Raw genomic sequence first — 24,637 nt, forward strand, 5'->3', positions numbered from 1 at the left:
TATGTTCTTATTGTCTATTTTTAATAAATAAGAAGTTAAGCAAGTACATCAATTAACAAAAGCCAAATTATATTCTCATATTATCAAAACAGTAAACTAGCATATACTAATATTTTATAAAAATATAACATCTTTTAACATTCTAAGCAGAAAATCATATATGCAAGAAACAGATATGATGGTTTTCTGTAAGACTGGATTTGGTATAAAGTATTATTTTATGACAAAATTCAAATATCAGCCCTAACTCCTTCAATATGATTGAGATCACCTTGTCTTTTAAGATTTAAGTACAATTATTACAACCTCATCCAATGTATTCAAAGGAAATTTACTGTCCTTCCAAATGAGTATGGGAATTTTTGGAGGACTGACATTTACCCTTAACACCTGTTTCCATATTCATGATGTTCCTGAATTCTCAATTTCAGCTTTTATGTCTACCATTTTGCATATGTTATTTTCCTTCTACACAGTTTCACAACCCCTTTCCCCCCAACAGGATTCTTCTATAAATCTTTCCCTTTAAAATAACACTGACAGTGTTTGGCTGACTTTTACTTAAATAGGAGGTTCCTTTATATTAAATACTGCCCACTTATCAGATTTGCATTGAAAACATTGGAGTCTTTGCCTTTCTCATTTTGCTCTAATCTCTGTCCTTTGCTGGGCTCTATTTAGCTCTTCCCTTAACATCATATTTAATTATTTTGAGCCACAAACAGTTTCATATCGAAGGGGAAAATAACCCTTGCACAATTTTACATTATTCTTAAGTAGTTTGATTCAGGCTCTATTGATAAACCCTCTCTTCCATGAACCTACATATTGTCCTAACTTTTCATTCCTATATATCCCATAAAGTTATTCTATTTTTAAGAGGCAGTCTTCTTCTCAGGAAGAATTATTACTTTAGGAATGATGGGCGCTTCAGGCAGAAAGGAGAAGTTAATAATGAAGCCAAAAAGACTTACAAGAAAGTGTGATGTGACTGAATTTCATTGAAACCAAAATGAAAAAAGTCCCCCAATTAGTTAACACTGATATATTTGTGAATAAAACAGAAATATTGACTCAACATCATTACTACAAACTAGAAATGCCTAATTCTACTTTCCTGAACATACTGACTTTTTTAAATGTTAGTTTTGCCCCTACAATATGAAATTGTCAATTTTTTAGTCCATTTGGTCTACCATAACAAAATACCATAGACTGGGTGGCTTATAAACAACAAAAATTTATTTCTCACAGTCCCAGAAGATGAGAAGTCCAAGGTCAAGTTACCAGCAGATTTGGTATCTGATGAGAGCCTACTTCCTGGTTCACGGAAGGTGGTGTTCTCTCCATGTCCCCTCCCCACATGGCAGAAAGGGCCAGGGAGCTCTCTGGGGTCTGTTTTATATGGACAACAATTCCTTCTTGAGGGCTCTGCCTCCTAAGAGCATCACTTCCAAATACCTTCACCATGGGGATTAGGTTTCAACTTATGAATTTTGAGGGGACGTAAACACTCAGTCAATAGCATCATTACATATCTTCATGCTATCCTTCATTATTTTAGCACATATAAGTCATAAGCAGTTAGTTACCAAAATAATAAATACAAATCCTTTTTTTTGAATAGTATTAATACATACTGATGATGTCACTTGTTATAATTTTATTTTCATTTAACTGGTAAATGTGTTATTCATATTATTTTTTCTTAGCTCCTAATGCAAAGATAATTTTGGAGAGCTATAGATAAAAGTAGCTGGTTTTAGAAGAGTGACACAAGCACACAAAATAATTGTATCCCAAAGGACTAACTTTAAGTTAATACTAAAAGTGATTTAAAGGTTTCAGGAGTCCCAACTTCCAAAATACTCTTCTTATAGTAATTTTAGGCTTTGGCACTAATATTGATAGGCATTTTAGTGGCAGAAATATTTTCAACCTAAGCTCAATGAAAATGGATATAAATCAATGTGTATACTTTGCTAAATTTGGCATATTAAACCACTTTTGGATTTAGGAAGATAGATTTAAATCTTGAAATTCCATTGGGGCGCCTGGGTGGCGCAGTCGGTTAAGCGTCCGACTTCAGCCAGGTCACGATCTCGCGCTCCGTGAGTTCGAGCCCCGCGTCAGGCTCTGGGCTGATGGCTCGGAGCCTGGAGCCTGTTTCCGATTCTGTGTCTCCCTCTCTCTCTGCCCCTCCCCCGTTCATGCTCTGTCTCTCTGTCCCAAAAAAATAAATAAACGTTGAAAAAAAAAATTTAAAAAAAAAAATAAATAAATAAATAAATAAATAAATAAATAAATAGAAAGAAATTCCAGAGAAACTTTCCTCATACTTTTAAATGCATACTATCATAAAAATAAGGAATAAGATATAAGTAAATAAAAATAAGACCATTTTTCCTGATCCAATTAATGACAAGGCTCTTAAATAAACAGAAAATTGTGTGAATGATCTTCAAAGCTTTGACATTCAGCACAATAATTTACATGAGATTCCAGAGTAGCTGCCAGTATGAAAAAAGAAGAAAAGGAAGAAAACTGAAGGCCTTTTCCAAGTAGTACAGAAAAGGGGAACTATAGAGAACAAACTAATGGTTACCAGGGAGGAGGTAGGTGGGAGGATAGGTTAAATGGGTGATGGGGATTAAGGAGGGCGTTTGTTGTGATGAGCCCCAGGTATTGTATGGAGGTGTTGAGTCACTATATTGTGCACCTGAAACAAATATTACACTGTATATTAACTAACTGGAATTTAGATAATTTTTTTTTATAAAAGAAAAAGTGAAGAATGCCATAGGACAACATTCCTGGAAGGCAGGTTGAAATGATGTGTGAAAAAACTTGAGAAATCTACGTATCTGTTAGTGCAGCAATTTCACTTTTGGAGATGGCAATTTTTCTATAGTAAACAATGAGGGGGAAAGTCAAAGATTTATGCACAGATCCAATAGAAAAAAGTTTTTTTCAATAAATCAAACATTAAAGAATAAATTTTGGTGATATGTTACATATAATAATTTGATGTCAAGAGATGTAAATACTGTCAAATGGTACATAAATAATTCATTTAAATCAGGTATGACAACTGTTACACATATGTTTCAGCACATATGTGTATATGTGCATCAGCTATACTACTATGTCTCTGTATGATAGAATTATGGAGTTTCATTCTTTTTTCTGAAAATCTATGAAAAATCATGAATTGATTTTATATGTATATTATATTTAAAATAGCATATAAAAAGTGATAAAATAGTTTTATTTTTAGCATTTATATAGAGCTGTATGGCCTACTGGTTAATATTTACCAAGCAGCTACTGTGCACTAGGCAGTGTAGAGTGGCTTTCTATATACATATAATCAACATATATATTATTTATACTTTTGTGGTAGTGATTCTTTTTTCTCAGATACAAATGCTCATGTTACAAAACACTCTCATTATATACCTTATTTTTTTAACCCCTCAAATTTTCCTAAGGATAATTGTTATCCCTGCTTGACAAAATGTTTATTAAATTTTATGTATTATTTCTAATCTTCATTAAATAACAAAAGGTAAATAAAACTATCACAACTACATGGATATAGAAACTAGAATTCAGAAAGCTTTAAAAATTGCCCAGGGCCACATATCTCTAATCCTGATAAAAAATTGATCCAGAAAAAAAATTGAACCAGAATATCTCTGACTTTATAACCAAATATGAGTACCAAATTTTTTACAAAGAGAAAATAAAACAAGGAGAAATAGCAAGAGACTCATGGTCACAGAGTGATTCATAAAATGCAAGGCAAAACAATCTGGCTTTATATTATCTAAAGGCAGAGTCAGTTTTACTCTGGCCCTTTGTGAATGGGGATAAGATTAAAGAGACCCAGGGGCGCTTGGGTGTCTCAGTGGGTTAAGCATCAGACTTCGGGTCATGTCATGATCTCGCGGTTCACAAGTTCGAGGCTGGTATCAGGCTCTGTGCTGACAGATCAGAGCCTGGAGCCTGCTTCAGATTCTGTGCCTCCCTCTCTCTCTGCCTTTTCCTCCATCGTACTCTGTCTCTTGCTCTCTCAAAAATAAATAAACACTAAAAAAATTTTTAAAAAAGAGTTTAAAGAGACCCAGAACAACTTTCTCCAGTCAAATTGAACTTTTCTCATATTCTCATTGCCTTCCCACCCAACCCGTAGTCCTTCTAGACCTGCAGGACAAGTGTAGGCAGTCAAACTAACCCATAACACATCCAGTTTTATCATTTCTAGTCAAGTATCTTATCCTCTCTGAATCCCATTTTCCCTTCATTGTAAAATGATGTTTACTTCATTGAAGTAGAAGAATTTAGAAATGTGAAAAAGAACAATGCTTGGCATAGAGGAAAAAAATGAGCAAAATTCCTTGATGGTAACCATAACACTTTTATTTTGTATCAGAGTCAGATTGGTATATGCCTTATCCTCCTACTTGGCTACATGCTCCTCAAGAAAATTCAGTTTTGTTAAAAATTCATGAACATCTTTTAAGGGTCAAGATTCATATCAGTCATTGGAGATTCGCCAAAAAAAAAAAAAATAGGTGGCATCTCCGCTATGAAATTACTCACAGTCTGGTAAGAAAGAGATGCCTTTGTAATCTTCGTACTGCCAGCACAGTGTTGGTGATAACACATCATGGAAATACTACTCTGCAGATGAACAAAGAAATGAAATAATTGGTTATTTAGCTTACTTACTATTATACATCTTATTAACTGGTTGTCAATTAAAGATCAAACTTTAAAAAATAACTTTTAAACATACACATAAATATTTTTGAGTTTTATATGTATATATATATATGTATATATATACATATATATATATACACACATATATATATACATATATATATACTCACACACACATAGATAGATATACATATATATGTATGTATAATGAATAAAGCAAATTTCTCAACAGGAACTTAGCCCAATAACCGGTTCATGTAGTCTCAGTTACTTTGAAGGAAGGCAAGAAGAAACTGAGAAATGACCTATTATTTCTAATAAGACTTTCATTGTTGACACCTTAAAACCTAGCTAAATACTTTTGGATAGTGACTGGATATGGGCTTTGGACAAACTTACCTCAAAATTATCGCTCTACCTTCTAGATGTGTTATTGAGGATGATGAATCAGTAACATTACCCATAACCCCAATCACAATTAAACCAGGATGCTACCAATCATCAAGTGTTTAACATATCAGGCATTATGTTGAATAGAGTAAAACCTTGGATTGTGAGTAACTTGGTCTGTGATTTTTCCTCAAGACGAGCAAACATTTCTAATAAATTTTAACTTTTATAAATGAGTGATGTCTTCCAATAAGAGTAGTGTGGAATTCTGAATATCATATGAGCACAACTGAGCCAATGGTTCTTAAAATTCATTTTGATATACAAGTGCTTTGGATTACAAGGCAGATTTCCAGAGCAAATTATGCTCGCAAACCAAGGTTTTACTGTACTTACATACTATATTATTTAGTACTCATTAAACCTTTGAAATAAGTATTATTAGACCACATAGACAAATTGAAACCTAAGGAACTGAGTTAATTAGATTCAGTACCAAGTCTGCCTGACTTCAATGGCCAGGGGCTTAACTACCAGCAACCTGGGGCTTCCTGTTGAGTTCAGTTCCCTTATCAATAAAGAAGAGGTGATATAGTTAACAGGTTTGTTGAAATAATTAAATATGTCAAATCATATGAAAGGACTGGAACACCTGATTGATACTCAATAGGCCAATGGGAAAATAAAAATATAGAGCAATGTTGGGTGTGAATGCTGGAAGAACCCTTATGATCGTTCTATCCCTTTTTGGGTTGCCAATAAGTAACCTAACCAACTGGAAGATTCAGTAACTTACGAAGACGAAGAGCTCAAAAACTTATTGGTGGCAAAACTAGTAGAAGCTGTATCTCTTCATAGTGTGGACCTTGCAATAGTGAAGTATGGTGAAAAATTGAAGGAGATACAGAGTTGAAACAGATAGCAATATTGCAAAAACAAAAAATGGACCTCTGAAGAATGATAAAGTGTAGTTATTTAGCATTGAGACAAAAATGCAACTTAGCAATTCTCCTTAAGCATACAAAAGTTTAATGTCATGTATGAAATGATTATTCTCTTTTCCATTGAGAATTTAAAAATTACAGTTAAATTGAGCAAGAACTCTTCAGTTAAATTTAAAAGACTGTTTTGCTAAAAACTAGAGCAGGTTAGTAGGAGAGATCTTAGAAACACTCTCTTTTAAAGTTCCAAAGATCAAATAGATAATGATCTCCCTGAGATGAATTAAACTCAGTGTTATCTACACAGTGGAATAAATATGAAACCATCTGAAGCTCAATATTTACTAATTTGTATTCTGCCAATATACAGAGTTGTTTTAATTCTTAGCTCCATTATACTGAAGTTTTGATATTTTGTATAATTATGAGAAATCTTTAAAAAATTCAAGCATTTTAAATAAGCCATTTAGCTTTAAGATTTTCTCTAATACTATTACAGGTGAAATAACTCCTACAGGTGAAGATAAAATAATGGTTCCATTTTCTGTCTTTTAAATTTAGTAATAATGGTTTGTAATTATAAAGCATCTCTCTTCCATGGAGCTTAATGTGTTTTATGGACATTGCCTCATTAATCCTTCCACCTTCCTTTTAAAGTGGGTATCATGGTTCTCATTATACAGATGGAGAACCTGAGGCACAGAGAAGTTAATTGATTTGCCCAAGGTCACACAGCAAGTAAGTGACAAGGCTGTGCCTTCTGACTCACCATCTAATGTCTTGCACGCCAGGCCATTCAGCTTTTCCAAATGGGGAGAAATAATCCATTCATTTTTATCAAAGTTCAACTCCAGGCTGCTAAATTCCTTGGGGCAAAGTTGCATAGTGCAATTTCACACTATGGCATTGGCACATTGTCAATTTACACAGAGGAGAGCTCATACTGAGCTACAAGGTTACTAATAAAAATAGAGAAGAAAAGAGATCTAAAAATGGCTCTCTGAGATGTCTGAGTTTGTGCTACTAAGAACTCACACTATCCTTCTCAAACAAGCAGCAGCATAAAAACCTGCAAGCTTCAGATATCAAATACTAATGATTGTAAATGTTTTGAAAACATTTTAAAGGTAATAAAATAAAAGCCTTAACTAGGTCATAGAAAAAGAGTTTTACAGATGTGCTTCATTTATTTATGCATGTGTATTTTTATTGATTTCTCTTAACCACACAACCTCCTCTATCTAGTCTTTGCAAAGCATTCATAAATAAGCATCCTCATCCAAACAAGACAAATAACCAGCACATTAAAAAGTTATCGCTTCAAAACAACAGCAAAACACTACGTGAACCCACTATCTAATCTGCACAATAAATCGTTCATTGTGTAAAACCTGAAGGAAGACATTCCAGACACAAAGGTTGTCTGATTATTTGATATCCCAGTATCCTATCTAAGTGAGCAGCACAGAATATCGTTTTCTCGGTGGCTAAAGATGCAATAACACCATTCAGCAGCCCATTTGTACTGCTTGGCCCAAAATGGAAGGAATTCAGAGAAATGCTGAAATGTAGCTTTCTTCACTCCAAATAAGTCTCAGAATATTATTGTCATTAATGATTTTTTTCTTCTGAAGCATAACCAACCAAAAGCTGTAGAAATTCTTAACTTGATTTAATGTCCTGTAGACACCACAAAGTATAGTGAAAGTAAAAAAAAAAAAAAAAAAAAAGTAACAAAAATCCTTTCCCATAAAACAATATTGATGTTTAATGAGAGAATGGCCTCCTCCATGCAGTTCTCACAGATTTCCAGTGGGTTAAAATTTCAGTTCACTTCTGCAGGTACTAAAGAACAACCATTACCTGTCTGTATGGGGCTGACATGCCAGAGCCTCTGAAATGGATTATGCCTTAGTGTTCTGAGATGTATTTGGTCAAATCTCTCCCTATAGGCTTAGAACTACCTGGCACTCACTGTAAGGTTAATTGATGGTTATTCCCTATCTCTTAAGAAAAATAGGAAAATAAACCTTGCTTCTCAACAACTCGCTCTCTTAGTAAACTCAGTGAGGGTAAGAATCTTTTTGTTCACTGATGAATCTCAAAAATCTGCAACAAAGATCTCAGTAGACATTTGTTAACTGAATAAATAAAATGAAAAAAAAAATATTGTTAAAAACAAAGTCATGGGAACGCCTGGGTGTCTCAGTTGGTTAATCATACTACTCAGTTTTGTGGGTCCAAGCCCCACATCATGCTCTGTGCTAACAGTGCGGAGCTTGCTTGGGATTCTGTCTCTCCCTCACTCCCTGTCCCTCCTCCACTGTCTCTGTCTTCCTCAAAATAAATAAATAAACTTAAAAAAAAAGTCATGCAATTATGCATATGTATGTTAGAAAGGATGTTTTTACTACAAAAGAATTATAAGGTTTCTGGAAGAGTGTTGTCTCCAAACTTGTACCAGCTATTATTCATTGTTTCTAAATCTCATACTGGTTAAGAGTCAGGCTGGGTTTTAATCACAATTCTAATACTTAACACCATGTACTGCACAGCTTATTTAACCTCTCTATGCTTCAGTTTTTCTTCTCTAAAATTAAAATAATCAAAATGCCTACTCCATATGGTTATTGGGAGGATTAAATGAATCAGTGTATGCAGAACTCATGTCAAAATCCCTGAGAAGTATTAAGTGCTCTGTAAGTGTGAGCTGTTATTCTAGGAGAGGCCTGCCTGTTGATCATACTTCAAATGATGTTATTAAGTCAAAATTAGGTTTCATCATTGTTAACAATGTTTGTCGTCATAGTAGGTATTAATAGAACATGAACCCCTCCCTCCTTTAAGGCAGATGTTTCTGCTTCTGTCCCTCTCTCCGTGACTTCCCTCCACTCCAAAAATAAACAAGCAACAATTCTCACATGTATAGGAATTAAACTAATGTAAATTCTTAATGATGTGTAAAATCTGAATTTTATGCAAAATATCTCCTTGGCAAGTCCCTAGGTTTCCTGGTTTCCTAAAAACCAGGCTCACTGCTTTTTTAAAAAGAAGAAAAATTAGGCTTGAACTCAAGAATATATCAACTGTGATTCTTGGCAAGAATGTATATCAAAGTAACCTTGAGAATGTGTGCTTATCAGCACTAAGACATGTCTTGTGGCTTTGGTTGCTGCTGTTGGGTCATAAAAAAGATTTTCATCTAGAACCCATAAGCTTAACATAGTTTCTCCCCAAAAGAACCATTTACCTTCAAATTTGATTTTTTATTTCTTTCATACAATATCAGGCTCAAGTAGTTTCCCAGAGAAGCCACTTGCTTTGGACCTCCTAGCTAGTCCTCCAGATGAGAGGTGTTTATCAGGAGAACTGTCAGGGCAGGGCCAATATTCCAGACTTTTAAAATCACCAATATCTTTTTTTTTTTTTTTTTGTAACAACTACCACCAAAGAAAAGAAACAAAGCAAAGAAAAGGGAAGGAAAAGAAAGGAAACAAAAGCAAAGGAGAGGCCAAATAATAAACTATTACAGGAAATGTCATATTTAACTCTCCCATAATGATGAAAGTATAATAGGAGTTGCCATTCAGACTTATTCTAGTACTTCACCTCCACTCTTTAGCTGGCAAGAAAACATCTTCTTAGATGATGTCAGTGACTGCCAAGTGCCCTCACAACCTCTCTATCCAGCTTGTTTCTTTCCAAATCTCAGAACTAAAACCTCTGTCCTGAAAGTCACCCTCAGGTGTTCTTGAATTCTCTCCTTCCCTTATACTTGACATATAATCCAGTAGATAACTCCATAAATTCTATCAAATTTATTCTAAATTGTATCGCTTCTCACCATCTTTACTGTTACCTCCCTAATTCAAACTCTATTAAACAATCTCCTAACTAACCTCTCTGCTTCTACTCTTGCCTCACTCACAATCCATTCTTCCCAGATATCAAATGCATTACTCCATCCATTTAAACATGTCCAATGGCTTCCCTTTACATTTAAAATAAATCTCAAACTCTATATTCTAGGCTACAAAGTCCAACATAGCCTAGGGCTGTGATATTTTATATTATCACTACCATGCTCTGCATCAACCATGTAGACTTTCTTTCTGTTCTTTGAATATTCTAAGCTTATTTCTATCCCAGGGATTTAGGATTTGTTAATTTTTTTTTCACCCTGAAATGTTTTTGCCTAAAATCTTCACATGACTGGCTCCTCATCATTCCAGTTTCAGATCGAATACATCCTTCCACATGTCTTTTGATATCATCCACACTAAGGTAAACTCCACACACCCTATCCTCCTATTCTGCTTTATTTTCTTTATCCCTATCTTATGTATTTATTTACATTGTTAACTATTCTTCTACTTGAATATAGATAAGAATTTTGTCTGTCTTATTCACTACTCTATTCCTAGGTCCTTGACAAATAGCATGTTTTTTTGAAATGTTTGCTGAAGAAGAAAATGGATAAACAAATAAATAGAAGTCCAGAATCAAAGAAAGCTAGGGATATATTAAAGATTACCAGTTGAAATCCTTTATTCTAGAGATATGGTAATAAAATAGTTTGCCTAAACTAGTAAAAGTAATTAATATCCTATGTGTGTCTAAAATCCTAGACATTTCTATTAGCCACACTGCCTCACAATTCTGTAAATGTTGTGTTGGAACTACAAAAGGCTACCAAGTAAATCATACAATTGCCATAAAAAGAGACATCAAAAACTCACTATAAATTAATTCATTGTGTTTCCAAAGCCTAACCTGCCTTGGAAGCCCCATTTAAGTCCCAACACATCAACATATTCCTTGTAATGATTCCATTATCTTTCAGTGGATCAAAACCTGGACATTCTTTAAGTGCCTAAAGATATAGCCCAAAGATAATCAAAAAATCTAAAGGAAATATAGTATGTCACATTAAGATAATTGTTGTGATAAAAAATAAAGCAGGAAAGGGGGATACAAAGGGCCTGGGAATGGGATGTAAGGCCAGTTTTAAATGACATAAGCAAAAACCTGGAAGAGTTATTTGTGAAAGAACTTTGTGAGATTTTCAATTTTTTTAATAAAAAAAATAAATTCAATGTTAGTTGTTATCACTACTGTGGAATGCAACCTTTATTTATTTCCAAATATGTTAGAGAAATTTTTCTCATCTTTTACTGTAAAAAGCACAGTTAAATTTAGCAAAATCTATATTAGTCAAGTTAATGATTGAGTGTTGGTATATCTCCCCTGTTTTTTTATAATTCAAATGAGTTTGGATTGTTAAGAGTCAGGTTTTTTTAATATTTCATAGTTTAGATTTGGTTTGACAACATTCTTTTCCTTCCTCTGAACAGTCCCAGTCCTTTCCCGTCCAGTCAATTTCAAGTATATTCTATATACTTTATGAAGCCTCATAAAACAGCTTAATGGCATAGGATAGTGAAAATGTGAAGATGAAATATGGTACAGATTATGATGTTTATAAAAGATAGTTAAAGATTAATCTAGCAGCCTCAGATGTCTTTAAGAAATTGGCAGTCTTATGGTGAAATAAACACACACACACACATAATTTGAGGCAAAACTTTTTTTATTTAACTTTTTTTTTTTTAACTACACCAGCTATTTACAAAAAGGTACCTCATTCTGTCTTCTGTCTCGCATTATATTCAGTATGCATCAGGATGATACTCCCGGGAGAATTTTCAGGATTATTCATTCTTTGAATAATGGCTTGTATGTGGGCTTCAAAGAAATGCAGTAGGAGTGGGAAGAAAAACATTTTCATTTCCAAAGGAATGTTCTGAACTTCCCAGGGGACACTGAGAAAAGATCTTGTTGAACTGAGGGACACTTGACAGCCACTTAAGTAGCTCAGTACATTCACAGTAAAAACTGTTTTCCCTCCTCCCCATATCCTAGTTTTATGCATGACAACAACTTGGTATTCAAATAATGCATAATCTCACTTATAGTACAGGGAATTCATTAATGGATAATGCAGAGAATAAGTGATACAATGTCATCCATAGAAAAGCAAAGCGCTCCCTTGTGGCGGGATAAGGTTTTATTCAGTCTGATCTGAATTAAGAGTTTTGAGCCCCTTGTCTGCTTAGAGACAGTTTGGCTTTTAACAGGAGCTGCTGAAGAAATGTATAGTTTTGAAAATGGCAAATATATTTTGATCAGCATTAAATTCAGGGCACTACTACTTCTGCTACTCACTTATCATGAGTCTGCAATACCTTTCTTGGCCAAAGAAAAGGGGGTTTAATTCAGTGAGAAATAGGTGGCTTGAACATGCAACCACAATGCACTTAATCAGCTATTTATGCAAAAAAAAATAACAAAACCCAAAAAACAAAACAAACAAACAAAAAAAACCTCTTCCTTTGTTTTTACTTAATGGTTTGCAAAAATTTTAAATATGAATCTAATGGCATGAGCATATAATGCACTATTATCCTGCACATGAATCTTGAAATTCGATGGAGTAAAGATGGCAGAACTGTTAGAATTTTTTACATATAAATAATTGATATTAAATGTGAACACATAAGAATTCATCTTCTTTTGTGTTTTGCTTCTAGTTAAGTAGAACATTTAGGGATGGAATCTAAAGTCTTTAACAAATTTTATTATGATTTTCAGTGGTTTTTGGAATACTGTATTCATGCAGGTAATGGATGACATCAATAACAGAAGTGTGTGTGTGTTTTTTTTTTAAATCATAGATACAGTTTTCTACTCTCAGAGATTTTCTTTCCTAAATGAACACAGAAGTGTTTCTTATAAAGAATGCAGATTTTGATCACTGGGAACTTTACCCACTGGTTGAATGATTGCATCTCTCATTATCATCCAGATGTTAAAATTTTCTCTACACTGTCAAGAATTCATAAATCCATTCAGTCATTCATTAATTATTTTAATAATTATTTTAACAATTCATTGAGTGCCTACTATATACCAAGTCCTGCTTTCAATGTGGGTAATTCAGCATAAGCAAGGCAGACGTGGAAACACCATTAGGATTTTAAGAGAGGATGATCTATGTAGATTGGTGGGAGAAGAACCAGAGAGACTATGAGGAGGCCAGGTAAAAGCATTTTTTCCATAGACGTGGTGGTGGCTGGGGCTAGAGAAGTGGCAGTGAAAATAAATGGACAGAAGTGAAACTGACAGAGGGGGCAGAGAGAAAAACAGATACGTGATTCTGGTAGTCATTGTCAATGACTATGTCAGGATATACTTTTTGATTCACAGAGATATATTTTATACTTGAAGTTAGGAAAATAGGATAGGGTATATTAGGAAGAATGATTAATGATAATGAAATTAAAGCCAAACTGGAAGGAACTCAAAATATAGAAATTAGATAAAAGTGATAAAAACTAGAAGTAGAAACCAAAAGAGCAGCTAGAAGCAAGATGGAAACCAGAAAAGTCAGATAGTGTTTCTTCCATGAGGAAATGCTTTAAGGAAAGAGTGTCCAGTAGTATCTAATGATGTGAAGAGACTGAACAAATAAAATAAATAATTAAGGCTTTGATAAAATAAATAATTAAGATTTCAATAAAATAAACAAGGAGATCTGAAAGAACAAAGTTTTCATTTTATAAGCTGATGCACAGCAGGGATGACAGCCTCCAAAGAAACTGCTTTAAAGAGATTAAGCAGAAAAGGGGATTTATAAAGCTTTTGCAGATGAAGCCAGGCTAAGGACAAGTAGGAGTGATTCTGGAAAAATAAACTGCAACTCTTTAAGCATTTTGACATACAAGCTTTCAGCAAAGTAAGACACCGATTGGGGTGGGTAAGAACAGAAGGATCCCTGCAGGTTCCTTGAGAACTATACAGGTTGTTATTTCTAGTTACTACTTTAATTTGGGGTGGTGTGGAATTTTCCAACGGGGGTAAATGGGGCCTGGGAAAATGTTATAAGAATAGGAAGACTCAAGTGGTTTCAGGGAAATAGTTTTTCATCTGAGTATATTAGTTCAGTATATCACTTAGATGTCATTGGTAACTTTAACAGAAACAGCCAGATGGAATATATGGGGAAATAAAGTAAATAAGAGAAAGTTTTATTAGGAGTTTGGAAAACTCTTTTGAGAAAGTTAACTCTAAATTAAATGTGAGAAAGGAATAGTTGGAACTGCGTTTGTATATAGAATGTGTACAAATGAGTGACATATTTTATGTAATTATCATATATTATAATGTTTTCATTTATTATCATCAATATATTATTAATTTATTATTTATTGATTGATACTACTAACTAGAACATGTGGAAATGAAAAGCTCCAGTGGAGAGGAAAATGTTGAAGATAGAGACAATAATCAACGTTACAAAGTTTAGGAGGTGGGAAGGAATAGAATCAAAACAGCAGATAAACCATCTAAACTTTATTCTGTCAGAATAGAAGGATGATTGCAAATGGAAATTACTTTAAAGTTGGTTCAAGAAGGCTTGGAAATCCCAATTTGATGACTTCTATTTTGTCTATGATGAAAAAACAAAAAAAAAATCATCTGACAAGAGTGAGTGGAAATAAGGGAGATGAGACATAAAAGAAGGTTGAAAATTTTTGGTATTGTTACTCAGGAGAATGGAAGAAGATGCTGGCAAGAGAAACAGAGTAAAATTGATTGGAAATAATGAAGACCCAATAAATATTAATCACCATTTATATTATGGACCCAAATATTCAGAGAAGGGATTATTTTTTTTTCCAATTTTATTCAGTTTCTTGGACCATAGATTGCAAAAGTGAATGGCTGAATCTATCTATGGTTAGAGCTTTGCCAAGAAAGAATAAAAATGTTGCTTTTTCACATGAGAAGGGAAGTATCTCTCTAACAAAAGTAAGAAACCTCCTTTCAAAAAAAGCAAGTGGTATTATGTACCTTGGTAGGGTGAGAAATACAAATAAGTATGTCAGAATGGATGAAAGTGAAAATACTCAAAGGAAGAAAGAAATGATGATGTAAAAACTGGAATAGTAGCTGTAAGGGATAAATAAGATGAAAAGAATGGAAAACATATTTGAAAATATAAATAAGATAAAAAGGCAGAATATCATGAGCTCTCCCCCAGAATTAGTCCATCTGACATAATTTTGCATATTATTTAATTATAAGTCTTAAGTCTCATTTGGGGATTGGCAAACTGAAGCTCATGGGACAAAATGAACTGTCAACTATATTTGTAAATAAAATTTTATTGAAACACATTTATGGCCATCTATTTGCAATTGTCTATGGCTGCTTTTGTCCTACTATGCTGGAGTTTAAAAGTTGCAACAAAAATCATATGGCCCTCAAAACCAAAAATGTTTGCTATTTGGAAATATATTTGCTGATACCTAATCTTAATTATAACAGAATATTTACAGAGTAACAGATTATATTCAGAATAAAAACTTTTAGATGTATAATTAATTCTTCAGACAAACTTGCAACTCATTCATTCAATAAATATTTTTTAAGCCCAATCAAGGTATCAGGCTATTTTCTAGATACTGAATATTTAGTAGTCAAAAAATGATGGAGATCTATATACTTAACAAGCTTACGTTTTAGTAGAAAGGAAAATTCGGCAAGTACAATAGATAATTAGTATTAAATACTACATAGGAAGTAAAAAATTGGTGAGAAGAGGCATTAGTTACTTTAGATGGGCTTCAGAGAGGCTTCCTCAGCATCAAAAAGAGATCCCAGTAGGCTAGAGCCCATTCCAGACAGAGGGACTAACTAAAGACAACACCCTAAAGCTAAAACAAGCTTGACATATTCAAGAAATAGGAAGCAAATTCTGTTCCCTGGAATTATCAGACAAACAAGAGAGTAGCTTTAGAATAGTTTAGTCAGATAGATAAAAGTCAGTTCATGTAACACTTTGTAAATCGGGAGAGCAGACTGAATTTTACTTCAGTTAAAAACAGAAAGCCCCTGAATTATTCAAAGTAAAGTGGTCTGATTTAGTTTGAAGTAGTCACTGGCTGCTATGCAGAGTTGTAGGGGGATAGGTGGAGTATGGATTGTAAGCAAAAGACTAGAAATAAGGAGACAAGTTAGAAAGCTCTTGCAATTTCCAAGGTCAGTGTTGAAGTGGTGTGGATTTAGGTGGATGGTAGGAGAGATGGAGAAAATTGAACTGTCTAGATTTTTTTAAGTAATAGAGGTAATGGCATTTGCTGATGGAATGAAGTAGGGATGAGAAATATAAATGAACAAATAATAACTCTTTTGGTGTTGAATGAGCCATTTAGTAGATATAGAAATATAACCCCATTTAGCACATTATTAAGAACTGGAGAAGATATATGTGTGGAAAGAAATCAAGTGTTCCCTTTTAAAAATGCTGAGTTAGACTATTTTATGTCCTAATGGAGAAGTAGCATAATTAATCTGATATTTATCCACAGTTTCAAAGAGATTGGTGTTGTATTGGAACATGTGAAACTAGATAGGCTAAGCTCAAAATTATGCTAAGATAGAAAACAGGAGACCCAGAATGGAAAATACAACATTTGAGTCAAGAGAGAGGACCCGGCACAAAAGATGGGTAGGAGTGCAAGAGGGATGGCAGACAAAATGATGAATTTTATGTAAAGGAAATCAAAAGAATAATGACTTAAAAAGAAAAGAATCACTGTTTTTGATGCATATGATAGAGAAAGAATAGAAACAGAATTGAGGTTTGAATTTGGAAAAATAGAACTCTTTGATTTTGATAGAGCTGAGAGGATGGAAGACAGATTAGGGTAGATGGAGGATAGAAGGTGAGGTGAAATGAGGTCATAGTTTCTTTGGTCAAATTTTTCAAGAACTTTTTTTAATACAAGGGAACAAAAGGGTAAGATGATAGGTAGAGGATATTGAGTCAAGGGATATTGTTAATATAGAAAATTCTAAAGTACGTTAAATTCCTATGTGAATAATTCAGCGAGATATTAAAATATTGATAATGGGGACAATTGAGCAAGAGACATTCTGGAGAAGAGGGAGACTTGTCTCTATAGCAGCAGAGGAGGAGATGGCCTAAAACTATAGTTAGGACAGTTCTTCCATTGTAAAAGGAAAGAAGATAAAGATATGAATAAGGATTTTCACAGATTGATGCATTTCTGGGAGGCATATGAAGTAGCTCTTGTCTGATTCCTTCTGTTTTCCTCATAATAGATGAGGTTGCATCATCAGTTGAGATTTTCTAGCATTTCAGCACAATCTTGCTCCCTGTAATGCTATTTCCCATATCAGAAGTGCTATAACACCAGAAATCACATTTCCCAGACATCCTCACCATCAAAGTTTGGGGATGTGTTATCATTGGGAAGCCCCCAGTGCTGGTAAGAAGAGCAGGAAGCAACAGGGTTTTTGAAAGGGCAAAATATAAGGTTGGGTTTCTGTAGCTACTGGGCCAGAGTAGTGCCTGTTTGTTCAGGGGGATAGTCATTTCCTAAAGTTATTGACTTCCAGGTAACGCAGCCTTCCCTTTTTAAACATTTCAGTCCTTCCAACAATTTTGCAGCCTATTTCCCTCTACAATCTCTATTTTTTTTAATTTTTTTAACGTTTATTTTTGAGAGACAGAGAGAGATAGAGCATGAGCGGAGAAGGGGCAGAGAGAGAGGAAGACACAGAATCCAAAGCAGGCTCCAGGCTCTGAGCTGTCAACAGAGAGCCCTATAGGGGCTTGAACCCACAAACCAGGAGATTATGACCTGAGCCGAAGCCAGACGCCCAACTGACTGAGCCACCCAGGTGTCCTCCTCTACAATATCTCTTGATGCTTTAAGTATATAGAGTGGTAGCTTCTGTTTTATTACCTGAATCCTGACAGTTGCCACAGTGATGAAGTCTGAGGAAAAGAAGGTCTGAAATAGTCATTGAGAAGGGCAGTATACAATGCTATAAAACAAGCCTCTTACACTTGAAATAAGACAGAGTTGAAGAATATCAACTACTTAGTCCCTTTCTTTCTGCCCCTGCTATGATATGTGATTCATTAAGCAACTTCAGAAAATCACCCAAGTGTCATGGAGCCTAATTTTGAAATCCCCAGTAAATGCTTTACTATTCCATAAAACACTAGCAACATATGTTTGCTCACCCAAAATCTGAGCCCTGTCAATGGCAGGATTTCTTAACTTATTAGACCATTTTACTTTTTAAGCAAAATAATTTTTATAGATTCTTAAATGTGCCATTCTATAACTTTTCTCATTGTGTATTTGTTTTGTGATCACTTTGAAAAAAATGAATTTCTTCTTCACATAACAGCCCTTAAATATTTTAGGATACCTATTATGAAAACTTTTTTTTTAATTCTTTACTATAAAATCCTTCCAGGTTTCTCCTTTTAGTCAATGGTACTAAGTCTACTCAATATCCTGTCTTCTGGCCCTAATCAGGTTGGTTAATACCCCCTCTTAAATCATGGCAGCTGGAATTGTATAAGTACAGTATGAAAAGCCTGGAAAAAATTGACAGAGTTGCTCCCTTACATCTAAGTTTACATCAGCATTTATTACAAATATATTACAAAATATATTTATGCACTGATAAATATATCTGTAACAATCAACTAATATAGCTAAGATTTTTTTGCTGTTTTTTTTGACTATATAATCTCTATATTTTTAAATTTAGTTTTTAGACATATTCAAGATTTACGTTGATCTGTAATTTCGCTTCATTGGATTTGGCTTCTTTTTAGACCTTTTCTTGGATACTCCTTCAGTCATGCACCATATTCACCATACTACTGCATCTAATTACATCAATTGGCAGATTTTATCATCACAGCATTATTAGTTTCATCCAAATCAATGTCGAAAATATTTATGGATGATTACTCTAGGATTACATTGGAGACTTAAAATCTATGTACATTGTTTAAAATATGAATGCATTGTTTAGGACTATCAGAAGTAAGAGCACATGCAGAATAGAAAACTTAAAAGAAGGAGGCAAGTGGAGAAAAGTATGGGCTGAGGCCTATGATGGTAGTGAAGAACCACAAGAGTAGGGAAGGGCACTGTATTATTTGCTAGGGCTGCATAACAAAGACTACAGGCTGGGTGGCTTAAAGAACGGAAATTTATTTTCTCACAGTTTGGAGGCTGCAATTTCAAGATCAAGGTGCCAGCAGGGTTCATTCCCTGTAAGGCCTTTCTCCTCAGCTTGCAGATGGCCACCCTTTTGCTGCCTCTTCACATACTCTTTCCTTCATGTTTGTGCATCTCTGGTGTGTCCAAGTCTCTTCTTCTTGGAGGAATAGCAATAATTTTGGATTAGGACTCACCCTCATGGCAATCATATTAACTTAATTATCTCTTTATAGGCCCTCTATCCATACAATCACATTCTGAGATATGGGGTGAAGGCTTCAACATATGAATTTTGAGGGAACACGATTCAGCCCACAGCAAGTAATTATACTGACAACAAAATATGAGACTAGAGAATTACAGAAACAAAAGAAAGAAGGGAAGAGGGAAAGAAGTGGGGAGAAACATTGAGATTAGTAGTTTAAGCAAGAAGGCAGAGGTAGAAGAGTGATTAAAGACACTGAAAACATAAACTGACATCTGTTTAGTTTCATAATCTCTATGGCACGATACTTGAGCAGGCTTGCAACATTTCCAAGGCTAGAGAGCAACTCTGGTTATTCCTGTTTCATACCACTGCCCCAGAAAGGAGTCAGAAATTCTCTGCATTCTCCTATAAGCTTTAAGCTGTTCTAAAATTTTTCTGAATAAATGGTATTTTATAAGCATTATTAATTCCAGGACTCTCTTAAGATGCCAAAGCTCATCCTGTCCCTCCCTGTTGCCAAAAATGATCAAAAATGTCAGATTTTATCTGATTTGAAATTTCTTCAGTTTTGATACTATTTATGTTCTCTTCTTGAAATCTACTTCTCCACTGCCTTCCTCCACCCTATACACTCCAATTTCCCTTCCCGTCTTTTTTACTACTAACTCTGCATTTCTCCTGACACCTCTTAAAATTGAATCCTTGAGAGTTTCATCTTTAGGTCTCATTCCATTTGTATTAGTTTGCTGATTTGGCCTCATGTGCTTCCAAGGTTTCACCCTTCATTCCTTGTGTTACAGGCCCACAGAGTGCATGATTTTTCCTTAGGAGATCTCCAGTTAATTGCTCCAGTGTACTTAAAACTAAATATATTCAGAGTTAAACTCATTTTCTCTGTTACTTTCTTACTTATGTTCATACCTGCTATGCTTCCTGTGTTACTTTTTCTGGTTAATGAGTCTGTTATGTAGTTAATGGCTCAGGTTAGGGGAGTCATTGGGTAAACATCATCCCAACGGTTGTCCACTCTCATTGCTATTAGAATAAAATTCAAATGACTTACTATGGTGTCACAAAGACACATGCATGACTTGACCCTTCATCTCAGACATGATCTCCTATCACATTCTCCCTCTTTTACTGTGTTTTATGTACATGGGAATCTGCTTATCCTTAAGAAGATATGCTGGCGCCTCGGAGGCAGTAGGCAGCCTCACCACGAAGCTGAACATCTCTTTCCCAGCTACTGGCTGCCAGAAACTCATTGAAGTGGACGATGAACGCAAACTTCATACCTTTTATGAGAAGCGAATGGCCACAGAAGTTGCTGCTGATACTTTAGGGGAAGAATGGAAGGGTTACGTAGTACGAATCAGTGGTGGCAATGAAAACAAGGCTTCCCCATGAAGCAGGGTGTCGACCCATGGCCGTGTCCGCCTACTGCTGAGTAAGGGGCATTCCTGCTACCGACCACGGAGGACTGGAGAAAGAAAGCGCAAATCTGTTCGGGGTTGCCTTGTGGATGCCAATCTCAGTGTTCTCAACTTGGTCATTGTGAAAAAAGGGGAGAAGGATATTCCTGGACTCACTGATATTACTGTGCCTCGTCGCCTGGGGCCCAAGAGAGCTAGCAGAATCCGCAAGCTTTTCAATCTCTCAAAGGAAGATGATGTCCGCCAGTATGTTGTGAGAAAGCCCCTAAATAAAGAAGGTAAGAAACCTCGAACCAACGCACCCAAGATACAGCATCTTGTTACTCCACCTGTCCTCCAACACAAACGTTGGCGCATTGCTTTGATGAAGCAGCGCAGGAAGAAAAACAAGGAAGAGGCTGCAGAATACGCTAAGGTTTTGGCCAAGAGAATGAAGGAGGCCAAAGAAAAGCGCCAGGAACAGATTGCCAAGAGACGGAGGCTGTCTTCTCTGAGAGCTTCTACCTCAAAGTCTGAGTCCAGTCAAAAAGGAGATTGTTGTAAGAGGAACAAATAAATAAGATCAGACATAAAAAAAAAAAAAAAGATATGCCAAACTTTTCCCCATCTTAGGATATTTGATCTTCCCCTGACTATCACTCCACAAGATTTTCAGATGACTTATTTGTTCTCAACATTTGGATCTCAGCTCAAATGTCTCTCATTATCAAGATCTCTGTTCAAATGTAACCTTCTTAACCCACAATGTCATCACCATTTGTCACTCTCTGTCCTATTATCTGCTTTATTTTCTTTATAGCACTTATCACTTTGGAATATCAGGACTGGTCTGTCTTGCTTATTAAAATCTAATCTTGCATTTCCATTTTCACAGTACTAAAGTAGCTCTTAATCATGTACAAAGTGATGTCTGAAATTTTTACCATAGTATATAAGCCCCTCATTATCCTGTCCTACCACTCTCCATCTTGTTTATTTTATGTTAATTGCCATCCTTCCATATAGAAACCCCTTTCACTTTATGCTGCAGTTATTCACAATCAAGTTTACTGCATGCCTAATATCCAAAGTCTTCTGTTTACTCGACTTAAGCTTAATATTCTTATCCATAAATTGGGGACAAGGGAAGAAGTATGAGATGGAGGAAATTTTTTATTTCTAAATTTGCTCTGATAACGTAATAATATATGTAACGTGCTGTTTATACGGACTGTCACATAATAACCACTCAATAAAAGCTAGCTATGATTCTTGTGACTACTCCATTCCTATTGTAATGCTGGTAGAGATAAAATCCATATAGCTATTATGGTGATTGTAACTTTCAAATAGTTTATCTTCTCAAAAAGGGCAATTTTGTCACTGTTAGCACCCTACTTAAAATGTTCTCAAGTTTTTTATATTTCCACATCTGCTCCATAGTGACAAAGTGTCAAAAGCATAAGTTGAAAATGTGACAAATATTGCATTTTCATTAAAATATAACATTTCAAGCCAAAGTGCATTCACATTTACAATATGTTTACTTACATTTTTTCTGTAATCATGAAATGACATATGACTGTGTAATCCCAAGAAAAGTGAAGAATATGCATAGACATATAAATATATATGTATATAAATTCTCTATTAGCATTATAATATGGTTTCTTATTACAATTTATTGTTATACAGTACATTACTACCATCCTACTCATATTACAAATTTAAACTACTTAAAACAATTTAAATTTTTGTTTTGATAATATGGACAGAATATTTCGATAAATTATGATTAGTAAACTTAGTAGGACATTAAATTATAATTATTAACTTATCAAACTGGACAGACCTGAAAGGAACATTAGATCCATTTCACATAATACCTTGTATGATTTAAAACTCGAAAGGAGAAAACAAATATTAGGATAATAGTAGTCGAGTCTACAAGTGGTCTTTTCACTTTATTGATCCAGTGAACTAATCAGAATCATTTTTATTTTGTTTTCTTCTGTTAAATAAAAGCAGGAGGTATAAGAGCCATATGATAGTTACTAACATAATGAACTGGGACTGTCTAGCACAATGGGTCCATTGTATTTGCCTCGTAACAAAGTACTGGAGAGTTCATTCAAAACTGTATAAGCCAGGTGGCATACTAATTTCCACATCAATATATCATTGAATACACAGTAATAGAACCTTAAGGCAGATGGTGTTTTGAAAAATCATTACACATGGGAAGTCTCTTATCTGTAAAAAGAATGTCTGAAACATATCTATTTCTATGATGTAAAAGACCGCAAAATCCAAATCCTAATATTATAGCAAAAACTTAGAAGTTATGCCATTCAGTATTCTTCCAAATCACAGAATTCTATCACAAAATTTTGAAAGGTTCTAGCTCATCCTTTCTTTAAAATCTTTCAAGGATGAGTAATTTGGCATTCCACATGTAATCTCATTTTTTAAAAGGTAAAAAAACAAAGCAGAACTTATTATAAAACTTCCTTTTAAAAGTTGAATTTAAAACTCCCTTTTAGTTATTCTGTATGTTTAATTAGGTCTTATTCCCTTTCCAGGAGCAGCCTCTTTTTTGCTCTGATAATGGATTTCATGCTCTAATCTCTTCTAACTCAATATAATTGCTTCTAGTACCTACGATGGTTTTTACTTTTCCCCAATTCCTAGGCCTAGTGTTACTCTGGTTGCAGCACTATGGAATTGTTCAGTTGGTTCATATCTTCTAGGAGAGAACAAAATACAGCAGAGGTATCTTGCATACTAAAGTGAGACCATACAGAATCACAGAAACAACAAATCACAAATCTAAAACCACATATGTATATCCCTCATCATTCTGTTTTTCATTCTATTCTATAATCTAGTCAAAATCTCTCATGAACATTTCCAATAATGGAGAAATTTTTGACTCCAAAGGCAATGATTTCTATTTCAAGCAATGAAGCTATTTTTGAAGTCTTTGTTTTTAGTGGGAATCATATATTCTTTATCTTATATATTTAATTAATCTTGCTTCTGATATTTTAGTCCCATAGCATAAATGTACTTGCTTTTCACATGAGAAATATTCAAATATTTAAAAATAGATAGTTATGCCCTGCCTCTCATTCCCATCTCTCAAATCTGCATTTATTTTATTTATTCTAAACACATTTTATACAACCTAAGAAAACAGTAGCTTTCTGATAGTAAATCACTTATATTTAGCTAATGGTCTAATAAAACTATTGCTGTTCATTCCTACAGACTACACTTTTTTTTCACTCATGTATTCTTTTGTATTTTCAAATTTTCTCAGCATCAAAGAATTGAGATCTAGAGATATAATATTAGGATGTGAGTTTGGGAATATTGACAAAAGAAGCTATTAGATCCACTTCCATTCCTACAGACATATCTTAGACCCTCTTTCTCCAAGTCTCATACATTTCCCACTGGTGGGTCACTGATTGCTTTATTCATCCATTAAATTTGTATTAATCATAGTCTTATTTGTATGCCAATTATATTAATAGTATAAACAGGAAATAAATGAGAACTCCCCCCCACCCTTGGCATGCTTTTATATCATATTAGAGATGATTTTTTTTTTTGTATTACTGCTTAGGGTGAGGTTACAATAGAGAAGGGAGGAAGAGAAGAAGGAGAGAGAAAAATAATAATAATATAGTATAAACTGCAAAAAATACACTATAAACTACAAAGTTGACAAAAATTATGAAGTTAGGACACAATGACTTAGATTAAGTAAACTCTAATTTAATCCTTGCAGTTCCATTTGACCCAGACTAGTTTACCAGGACTAAGTATGGA

At 34.4% G+C, this 24,637-nt stretch overlaps 1 protein-coding gene across 1 annotated transcript; it reads left to right on the forward strand.

Annotated features, from left to right (window-relative positions):
* Positions 1–20,795: 20,795 nt before the first annotated feature.
* Positions 20,796–21,406, forward strand: LOC121037864 (40S ribosomal protein S6-like; the record flags this gene model as incomplete). Its single annotated transcript, XM_040487390.1, has 1 exon — positions 20,796–21,406. A coding segment is annotated over one exon (582 nt), but the record flags the coding sequence as incomplete, so codon positions are not given.
* Between the last annotated feature and the right edge of the window lie 3,231 nt (positions 21,407–24,637).

Source organism: Herpailurus yagouaroundi, unplaced genomic scaffold (genome assembly GCF_014898765.1).
Source record: "Herpailurus yagouaroundi ecotype Mexico unplaced genomic scaffold, PumYag 164, whole genome shotgun sequence".
Classification (NCBI taxonomy): domain Eukaryota; kingdom Metazoa; phylum Chordata; class Mammalia; order Carnivora; family Felidae; genus Herpailurus; species Herpailurus yagouaroundi.